Genomic DNA, 11,215 nt, shown 5'->3' with positions numbered 1-11,215 from the left:
CTACTGAAACACACCTCGACAAAAAAAAAAAAACTGTCTCCTGAGCTCATGACACCCCTATAATCAAAGTCTGCACACTCCCATTCTAATTTGTGATAAGTGTGAAATAGAAAAGGTCAGTGCTATATCTGGATCAGTAATATCATGTATATTACTGATCCAGGTTACTGCAGGTCAGCATTAAACATCCCTTATGAAACAGTCAGTGAAACCATGTTAAAACAACGAGGTGACATAATTATACAGGTACCTCAGTGCGTGTGTGTGTGTGTGGGGGGGGGGGGGACGTGTCTAGTTAAATAAGATGCAATGGCATTTTGATCTGTGATCATATTCTTAAAACAAATAATCAGGGTAAGGACGCCACCAAGTGGTTACAATGAAGACTGCAAGCGCTGGAACACCAGAGACATGTGGGAAGACTGGGATTCAATGTAAAGTGATTAAAACATTTCAGCTCATGAAAAAATCAACCCACAGAATTAAAACACACAAGGCAGTAGAGTGTGTTCCTCTGAATTTGCTGACTCACTTGGCCAAATGTTTTCTAAATGCAACATAGCCCATAATTGATCTGAAACTGCACACGCAGATGAAGCCTTCTCTCCCCCGTCTGTCCTATTTCAGTGCTTCAAGTATCTTGATTACGGACCAAAGGGAAATAATCACTTGGTTTAGTTCCTCTCACTGAAAATTTACATTTTTGACGAAGCCTTCAGGAGTTACGAATGAATTTCACAGGAATTCATTAACCTGTACGCATATATTAGGCGGATCTCTCTCTCTCTCTCTCTCTCTCTCTCTCTCTCTCTCTCTCTCTCTCTCACACACACACACACACACACACACACACACACACACACACACACACACACACACAGGATTACAGAGATAGGCACATTTATCTGTCTTGGTATGTGCAAGATGTTTTCCAACAACAAGATTGGAGACGATTTGCGCATCACCGGTGGCACTGAAACTGACAGCAGTTTAGTTTATTACATAGCACTCGTCATACAGTTCAGCCTCAGGTCTTCATTCTTACTAGATATTGGCGCAATAAATTGTGGGGGAGAGGTTAATTAAAAGTGAAAGTGCACGACAAGGCTGGCAGCCCTGTGGCACCTGTAAAAACGCCTTTACGGACACATTAAATGATCACCACTTAGACCACTTCACACCAGTGGCATCATCTGTCGAAAAACAGGTGGAAAGACGAAAAGAGTTCCACTAAGTAGGTACATTTGAATATCTTTATATGATGATGGGCCTTCAGGATTTCATTTTTCACCATTTTACAATAAACAACGGTGAAAATTGTGTCGACTGCATCAATTCACAAGACAAGACAAATTAACATCAGTATACAAAATATTGTACAACCAGGTAAACATACTGCAGGCCCCTTCTATGGCAAGGCGGGTCACGTCTCCACGAAAATAAAACTAGGACCTGGTCAGAGTAAAATAGTGTGAATTCTCACCCTACAAGTTTATAAGCAATAAATCAGTGCTTGCACGTCATTATTATTATTTATGTATTTTTTTATATAATAAATGGGGTGACCCTTTTAGTTCAATTCCACACAAGAGCTTCAGTAAGAGATGGATTGTTTTAGATATCAGTCTTTAAATATCAATAACAGAAAGTGGTGAGTAATTTGACCATGGATTTTACTTGAAGCAGGCCCACACACAACACCAATCTGTTGAAATGGCACCCATGTGGTCAGAAGGGTTGGGAAAGGGGTGGAAAGTTTGGCATAAAGAAGCTCCCAGCTGGTCATGGTAAGTCTTATAGTGGACCTCAGGGTTTTTAGGCTCCAAGACAACTGAACAAAAAAAGGCATCAGCATCATGTCTAAAACGTGCAGCAGCAGTAGGAGATTGGCATGACAGTCCTAAACACTTCACAGAGTCCCACTGAAGTCCTAAAGGCTCGTCCTGAATTTGCTGTTGGGTCTAGAACCTACTTGTAAGAGGTCCGGGCCTCTCTCAGTGACCTGTCATATGGCATGGAGGCGAAGAAAGAGTTCCGAAGCTGACAGTTAATGAAGAACACAATGAGCAGCACTAACAGGAAGAGCAGTAGGCACATGACTATGTAGGTGATCAGGTCTGGTTTGTGGAGTTCGCCTTCCCGGAGTCCTCCTCCCCCACGCCCCGTGGTGGGTCTCAGAAGTGCGGCCACGCTCACCGAGCCACCGTGGGAGGTGTTCAGGGACGTGGGGGCGTGCGTGGAAGACTGGGCCATGAGCACCAGGTCGAAGTCCGGGTTGTCGGTTGAGTTGAGGAGGATCTGCCTCAGCATGGCGTCCCGTGGGCTCACCGGTTTCGTGGGTCGGCTGAGAAGATGAAAAGGACAAAGAGAAGGTTATTTGGACTAGTCCACTTTAGGTGTCCTTTAGACCGAGACCAAAAGAATAAAGGGGCATCCATCTGCGGTGCATTCAGGGACAGACTTAAAGGAATGGATTCTGATGCGTAAAACAGACTACCTTCATGCCCAACAAGGTCACTGTCAAAGTCTATGTGGTAACACCGATAATCACCTCTGTCTACTGTTATTAGATCATAACCAAAACACCAGACCCCAGAATCAAGCGCAAACTATACAATTGTGTGACTTTACCTTGTGCATAATGCGCGCACAGTTACATCAAGCAGACCATATGGTTTTAGGTAACGGGGATACTTACTTTGGTATGCGCTGCGAAGAGTTCCGCAGGTGAATTGAAAAAGACAAAATCTCGGTTCTGCATTCCTCAGCGTCCCGGGCTCTGTCTGCTCCAGTCCCGCCGAGGACGCGCTGTGGAGTGGCGGCGGGTCGATAGCTTCAAACCTGTGATCACAGTCCATATGTCACCGAGTGGAATATCAGCACAGCCGTTCCCTCCACATTAAACCAAACCGATCCTTTCTGTGCCCCCTTGGATCAGAGTACCAGTAAAGGGACACTGATCCATTTTCCACTTGTTGGTGTCAAAATCCAAACCACGCGTGAGACTGAGCGCAGATGCAGACCACAGTGGCAATATCCAGATCACTCTAGGCTATGGAAGTGAAGTTCAGCTGCAATCGCTGGTGCGCACACATGTCCTCTTGTGCGTCGTGGTGGGTTGTAAAACAATTGCATTTCCTTGTGCGTCCAGGGCGCAGAAGAAGGGCACGTCGGATCACCTGTTTTCCACCCTCCCTGCTTGTTCTTTTATCCAGTTAGAGTCGATGTGTGTCTGATAGATGATCCAGACAGTCTACTCTTAGGGGACCATCGATCCAGTTTGACTAAAATGAGACGAAAGGTGAGATTAATTAAGTGCAAAACACAGCAGCACACCGAGTCAGCTTCCTACCCTCACAGTGGGTAGTATGTGTGTGGAGTGTGTGTGTGTGTGTGTGTGTGTGTGGAGAGGGAGTTGCAGATTAGGAGAAGGGAAGGAGGGCGCTGGAGGTACGTCATCAAACCGGGTTAGGCTACTGTAAAGAGCGTCTATCTATCTATCTATCTATCTATCTATCTATCTATCTATCTATCTATCTATCTATCTATCTATCTATCTATCTATCTATCTATCTATCTATCTATCTATCTGCTCCATGTTACGGTATTCAGAAGAAACTGAGTTCCAGGACTAGTGTGTGGAATGTCTCACACCAGGGTGATGAGAGAACTGGATAAGTGTGACATTGGTGTGTCTATGTAAAAACTTGTTGGGGTGATTAAATCTAAAGCGATGCCAGGTATCTCCTGTCTACAGCAAAATATGAACACAGTAATATGTTTGGCATTGGAGTACTGCATTCAGTTTCTTTCTTTAATAAATGTCTTTTTATAAAACAGCTGAATAGTAAGGCAAGTATTTTTTTAAATACATAAATGATAGGAAATTCCACGCATTGCATGTGACATAGATTGTGTTCATACCACAGATGTGTCTGTTATTGGAAATATACAGAACATTTGGCATTTCCTTCAGGTACAATAAATGTCAAAGAAGTTACAAAAGATGGAGACTGGAAGTTCGTATGTTCTGACATTATGCTTTGGATATGAGCCTGAGGGCCAGACCTTAAAGGCTCTGCTGATCTGATTCATATTCATCTGCACCTGTTTTGTCACAACAGAATGGCTGCCAGACATAAAACAAGGACAGAGCACACTGCAGTGAAAATACTGTCTAACATGACCACTTTGAATCAACTTTAATACCAAACATCAGACAGAAACAACAAAAAGTTTGAGGCAAACTAACTTTCAAAACCAGACAAATACCAAATGGTGTCTTAGTGTCTCATTTCAACTTTTAATTTAACAATAAAAAGGATTACAGTGGACCAGGTTTAGTCAGAATGTGCATGTCTCATGGGAAATCTAAATAGAGCCTAAAGCTAACTTTCCAAACATACAGGGACAGCAATTATTGTGATGGCTAAGGAGATTACTGTTTATTATTGCTTTTGGCTGCAGCACCCATTCCCTGTTTCACTACAGGCTTGCTACTGTCCTCAACTGTATCATACATTCACAAATACACACTGAAATACACACTTGCAGGAAAGGCATGTAGGCAAATCTATAGAAATACAAAGGAAAACGGACCCATTTTCCCAAAGTGATACATTGGTTGGGACAGAACTACTGTAAATAATTCATCATATCAGATGATGTTGTTAGTTGAAAGGAGAGAGAAAATGGAAACAAGACTGAGATTGTGATACACCACATAGACTGATGTCTTACTCTGTAACTAATCATTGCAGTTATCAGGTTAAGCTCATTAGCTGTAACCCATGCCAGTGGAATTTTGAGTAGGAACGAGAAATTGTAATTCACAACTGTAGGCTTCATTTATCCACTCCAATCCAACTTTATTTGTAAAGCACTTTAACCCTTTCATGCATAGTGATCACTTCAGTGGACAGCTGTTCAAAGATGTTCTCTTACTGATTCATGGATTTTGTTGTTTTAGTTCCATATCAGCCAACACATTAGATGCTTATGGATCATCTCATAATACACTGCAATTCATACCATTACTGTAACTTTGCTGTTCTTGATAAAACTTGATAAACCTGATCTGCACTAACATGTTTGAGTGTAAATCAATTGCTTATTATTGTTATTAGACTGTAATTAACTTTTTTTTAATTTTTTTTTTTTTAACAAAAAGGTTTTTTTTGCATATTACCTCCATGAAGTGACTAGTGACTAGTATTAGAGTATGTTAAAATGTGTAAAAACATCAGAATAGCAGCATTAAAAATGTTTTTATTTCATAGTTTTCACACATTATATCAGTAAATATATGTTTCTTTGCTTCAAAAATTTCCAGCTGAGTGGACATTTTTGGAACTCCATTTAAAATAGGTTCAGAAGAAAATTTTCAATCGTATTGGGTTTTTTTATGCTTAAAGAGGAATAAAAACACTCAGGAAAACAAAAAATCTTGTATAAGGGTCTCATAATTCATGCATGAAAGGGTTAAAACAACCACAGTGGACCAAAGTGCTGAACAGAAGAATAAATAAAAATCTAAATAAAAGAATAAAATACAAGAAGAGATTAAAAAACATAAAAAGCTGTACAATTAAAAACAAAACAAAAAAAGAAAAGAATAAACCAATACCAAATAAAACAATAGAATAAAAATAATATATTCAAACATCTCACATAGTTTCAAAAGTCAAAGAGAAAAGATGGGTTTTCAGAAGGGATTTAAAAACAGACAGAGGAGGCCTGTCTGATATGGAGAGGCAGATCGTTCCATAGTTTAGGAGCTGCTTTAGGATTGAATCTTCATCCGCACAGATCCTTTACTCATTGAGTATGTCAAGTGTCATGTCACACAAAACACTGCACTTTAAGACTTTGTGTTTGTTCATTTGTTCTCTCTGTTGTCACATATTCACATATGATTCTGAATGTACAGCAGATGGAAACACAACACAGTACTTCTTTTACTGTTTGCATTCTACTCTTTGAGTGGTCTCTACTCCCCTATGTCTCTCACTTGTGTCTAGTCCTGCCCTCACTCTATTTCATTCACAGCATCCTTTTCTCCAAATGTTCTGTTTCTTAATCCGTTTAATCCATACAATAGTGGAAAAAGACAAGTCATCCATGAAGAAGTGAAAGCTCGAAATGGAGATAAACAAAAAAAGTTGTTGGAATTCTTTTAAGCGATGTTGTTTTAAAGGGAGGAAAAAAAGAGACGGAAGGACACATAAAAGAAGCTTACTGTTGTCGCTGACGAGACAGAACCAAAGCAAACGGCAGGACATACAAGTCAACAGGGATTATGAATGTGTAGGCTACACACACCAGCCACACACTTGGTCTTTCTCACATTTACATGAATACTAATACACATTCTTCTGCACTGTCAGTGAAGTGAAGAATTGAGTCTGCTCAGTAGTTGTTGGTTTATCACATTTATTTTTCATTATTTCCACAAGAGAAAGAATCAGCACTTTGTAAATCTTTACTTACAGCCTTCTGCTCCTGTTTTACCTCAGTCACCTCAAATTATGCCATGTCAAGTGAGGGTGACGAAGAGAGTGTTAATAAAAGTGTTGGTAATGTGGATTCGCTCAGTGCTTTCCTCAGCTGTTAGAGCTAATTCCTGTGAGACTAAAGGCTTGAATTTACTGAGTTTTGTTTATTTTTGCTTCGTGAGAGTAGCACTATTTACAGCACACTATAGTCATTTCCTGCACAACCTGGAGTCCAACAGACACCCAAAGACACTGCCTTTCTGTCTCTGCTTTTCACTGCCTTGCAGCCAGGCTCATGAAAACAATTTTACCAAAGCTCCAAACCATCAATGATCAATGTTTCTAAACAATGAAACCATCCCCTTCTGTGTGTGAAGACAGATGGAGGCGCAGACACACACAAAAACACAACATCTGATAACAGTGATACTCCCAGACAGACTCTCTAGAATAATACAAAAGACAGAAGAAGACAGATTACGAGGACACTGATGTGCATCATCTAGCATGCATACAGACACATAAAACCCCTAGAACACCACACAAACTTAAATCAGAAACTCCACAGCAAACGTACACAAACACACAGCCCAAGACATTATGATCACTAATGACTACAGAAGCAGCTCGGACTCCCTTATCTCTTATGTCAATACATTTCTATTTTCTGTCTGACTGATTTCAACAAGAATCTTCAACAAACAAAAAAATGTGACACACACATGTTTCTGCTCTCTTATTTTCTGTAATTGTGTTCATTTTCTTCAAGCTATCTTCTGTTTAACCTCCATAGAAAAATCATCCAGTAAAATAGGATTTCTTCCTGCCAGCGCATCAAACGCCCCCATTGGCAAAAATCAGACGGTCTACAATTAGTCACTTGATTATCTCTCCAGAACACCAAATGCTGTTTCTCATCTCAGGGAGGAATTAAAGGAGAGTCTTTCTCCTGCAGAAGAAATGACAAAATGACACTCAGAATAAGTAACAGCTGTTGTGCAACTTCAACAAAACAAAATGCATGTAACGTAATACTACAACAAACAGATGTGTAGACACAGTAAATTAATAAACAGTACATTATGTTTATTCGCACAATTATTTGAGACAGATTATATTTTAGCAGATATATATTTATGATCAGTGGAAAAGAGATACTTTAACAAAATAAATATTGTGAAGTTAAATCAATTTCACCAATGCTTAGTTTTGCATATTTTTCCTAAAATGTTCAGCTTCAAATATATATTTTTAATTTACCCTGTGCACATCACTGACTCAGACCTGTTCAACTATTCAACCAGTTCAACTCCAAAGCAAACAAATCAGATTCTACCAGCAGGCATGGGCCACTAAGGCATTTCAAAGTGTCAGCTTGAGGACGCTAAGCACATAATAAGGGAGAAGCACAGGAGTCAAGCCAACAGCTTTCTTCTCTGTTTCCTTCATTTCATCTGAAATTCAAATGTGAATAGTTTCAGGGGGGTTGTGTTCAGGATCAGTGAAATTGAGCACGGAGGAAGTGCCAACAGTTAAATGGGTGTGTTCAGGAGCAGTACTTGGTCCAGTAGTCAGAGCAGAGACATACCCTAGACACCCTACACACTAAAAATCCAACAAATAGATGGAGATGGACAAGAGAAGAAGGGTACAGGAGGAGGTGTGATGAAGAAAAGAAAGGGAGCACAACAGGCAAGGGAGAAGACAGAGAATGGAAAGAACAAGCCAACAACCTATGTCCCCTTTTCAATGACCCAGACGTCTCTAATTGCAGCCTCTGTGTGTTCAGTGTTAAATTCTGCTGCCTCACAGCAGAGACTGGAAGAAAAAGGGTCACAAAGTACTGAAGAAAAGCCAAACAAACAGAAAAGAGTTGGTACTAAAGGGAGAATCAAGTAGCCGATGAAAGAACTGGAAAAACAGGGAGGTGAGTCTGTGGAAAAGGGTGAAGGTATAAAAACAGAACCAAACATAAAACCTAAAAGCAACGTGAGTCAGAAGATGAATGGTCTTACAACTGCTATGGCTCATCCATAAAAGGCAAACTATGTTGTAGGTGCATAAATACAGTGAGGGGAAATGTTGCTGTATATTACGAGCAGCAGGGCTGGGATTGTTATAAACATAACTTCCTCTCTATGTCTCACTCATTCTGTTTTCACAGTTAAGTGACTTTTAACACAGTGAATGGGTTAATATTTGCTATTCAAGAAATGTACACAGACCTGATTCTTGTGCAGTATTCCATATCTATTTTTCTCTGTTGCCTCTAAAGAGAGATGAAGATTTAAATTTGAAAGCAAGACTGAAGATAACACAAGTTTAGGCAGAATCTTGTTAATTAATTAAAGATCATAATCATGATGATGACAAAAATTGCAATGAGAATGCTTGTAATCATGATGAGAATATATGCAATAAAAACCCCCAACATAAAAATAAGTGGTGCCAGGCACAACAAACCCCGCCCCCTGCACGTATTGTAGCTTATTTTGGCATAGATCCAGCTGATGTCATCATGTCTATGCATGTGCTGATGTCAGCGTAGACATAGACAGCATAGACAATTATAAGTAAATGAGAAGAGAAAAAAAAAAGATTTAAAAATTCATAAAAAAACTTGAATTTTGACTTACTTTTCCCAAAATGTAATCACATCTATTCTGGGTGGCTGGCAATCTATAAACCAAATTTGGTGTGAATTCAATCAGTAGTTTTGCTGCTACAGGCATTTGAAATTTCACCCATTATAAGTAAAGGGGGAAAAAAAAGATTTTAAAAATTCATAAAAAATTTGAACTTTGACCTTCTGTTCCTAAAATGCAATGACATCTATTCTGGGTCACTGGCAATTTATAAACCCAATTTGGTATGAATTCAACCAACAGTTTTGCTCCTAGAATGTTAACAAAGAAACAAAGAAACAGGGGGGCGGGGTAAAAAAAAAAAAACCCTATAGCCTTCTTGTCACATTTGTACATAGATGAGAGAAGATGTAGAATGTGCCTTTTAGCATATGTGGGAAATGTATCTGACAATACAATGTTTTCGTATGACATTTCACATGAAGACACATGTTATAAAACCATTCTGACTTTTGGTACCACTGTTTCACCATTCAGTAAGGTTCTATAAAATAGGTACCATAAATATTTGCAATTTACAGTAATATTGTAACAGTTGTCGCTGATATTCTGAATAGGGATATACTGATACTGATGATACTCATTCTTTTTACATCATAATCAGTGTCTGTTATTTTAATGACATTAATTAAAAATGTGCTATTTGGCTCTGATGCTGCTGCCTCTCTCTGTGTGTATTCAACACTCTGTCCTGCCCATAATACTGATTGGTTACACATTCCATAGCCTATCAACACTGAAATGAGAACATTTATTTATATACTGGTGCTTATTATTCAGAATCCCTACAGTTCATTTGTGAAATCTGAAAAATAATAATGGTGACATACTGTATTATTCAATTTTATGTCCTTTATTTGCGTAAAGACCTTCAACAAAGTTTTGTATTGGAGTTCTTCTAATATTTGAAAGTCAGACTTGTGCAAATATGTGAGAATATATGAACCTCACTGAGAAATGATAATGTCAGGATCACCCTCTGGGACTAGGTGAATACAGTAACCCTTAGGAACATAAGATTTTCTGGATTCTTTAGGTTCAGAGTCTGTTAGAGTTATTTCTGTAATGGGTAGCACAAAACTCTACCATAAAGATTTTGCTATTTAGGAGAATTTAAAAGAAATTAAACCTCAAGCGATAACTTAACACCATAGCCACCTAACACTGCTCTGTTTATTGAGCGAGCTTATGAAACAACAAACATTAGTCTTCCTAATAGTCAGCCACATGTACTTTGTTCTATTTTAAGTTATCATTTGATATATTGCATCAGACTTAGCCTAAGTCTAAAAGTCCCTGTAGAATATTGCAACCTGCATTTAATTCTGTTTATGTTTTGTTCTAAAGAAAGCCGTGATGACAACAATTATACCATCTGGAGAAAATCACCCATGAGATAGATCAATACATGACACATGCTGTATATCTTGTGCTCGACAGTTTCATGCACCGCACTTGCAATTATGAGTGCACCCAGCTTATGCGCCTCAAGAGCTGGTTGAGCCACCTGGAGGGCTTGTCAGGGTGTTGTCATATCAATCTCTCCATCCATCTCAAAGCAGTATGCCCTGAGTTTGAAGAATTGGTAAACACTCGACAAACCTTACGTTCTGATAGCCCCCCAATAGCTCCGTCCTCTGCTACTCCATCAGCTCCAGACTGCTCCAGAAATGAGATATTGGCTTTTTGCCAATGATGAGAACTCATAAAAAAGTCTTAGTTCCACAGATTTGTGATTTTTTACAGGCTGTCATCTCAGAGGAAAGAGAAATAGGACACATTATTTCAGATGATATTCTTATGATTGTAATAAAGGTTGTGTCTTTAGTGATAAATGACAATGACTGTACGATTGTGACAGCTTTATTTGTTACAATTGTCCCTTGGATTGTCCTGCTGGGGTCCTCTCTGGAGGGCTTTCTTCTAATGAGATACTCTGATGAGAAGGACTGAGCTGGCTTAAGGGGGTGATTGATGCAACAATAGGGGATATATCTATATATCTATATCTCTATCTATCTATCTATCTATCTATCTATCTATCTATCTATCTATCTATCTATCTATCTATCTATC

General features: G+C 39.1%; 1 protein-coding gene across 1 annotated transcript; it reads right to left on the bottom strand.

The window, feature by feature from the left end:
• Window positions 1–1,239: 1,239 nt before the first annotated feature.
• smim32 (small integral membrane protein 32) lies at window positions 1,240–3,359 on the bottom strand. The gene is made up of 2 exons (XM_030145730.1): window positions 2,699–3,359; window positions 1,240–2,344 (listed from the first exon to the last, which is right to left on the bottom strand). The coding sequence occupies exon 2, from the start codon at window positions 2,308–2,310 to the stop codon at window positions 1,969–1,971; it is 342 nt and encodes a 113-aa protein (XP_030001590.1). The 5' UTR covers window positions 2,311–2,344; window positions 2,699–3,359; the 3' UTR covers window positions 1,240–1,968.
• Between the last annotated feature and the right edge of the window lie 7,856 nt (window positions 3,360–11,215).

The sequence above is a fragment of the Sphaeramia orbicularis genome, chromosome 10, assembly GCF_902148855.1.
Source record: "Sphaeramia orbicularis chromosome 10, fSphaOr1.1, whole genome shotgun sequence".
Lineage (NCBI taxonomy): Eukaryota > Metazoa > Chordata > Actinopteri > Kurtiformes > Apogonidae > Sphaeramia > Sphaeramia orbicularis.
The sequence above is the reverse complement of the archived record's forward strand: the minus strand, read 5'-3'. Positions and strand labels throughout refer to the sequence as shown.

Coding starts and splice junctions, on each gene's coding strand:
- smim32 (XM_030145730.1), bottom strand. CDS start 2,310: ATGCTGAGGCAGATCCTCCTCAACTCAACCGACAACCCGGACTTCGAC.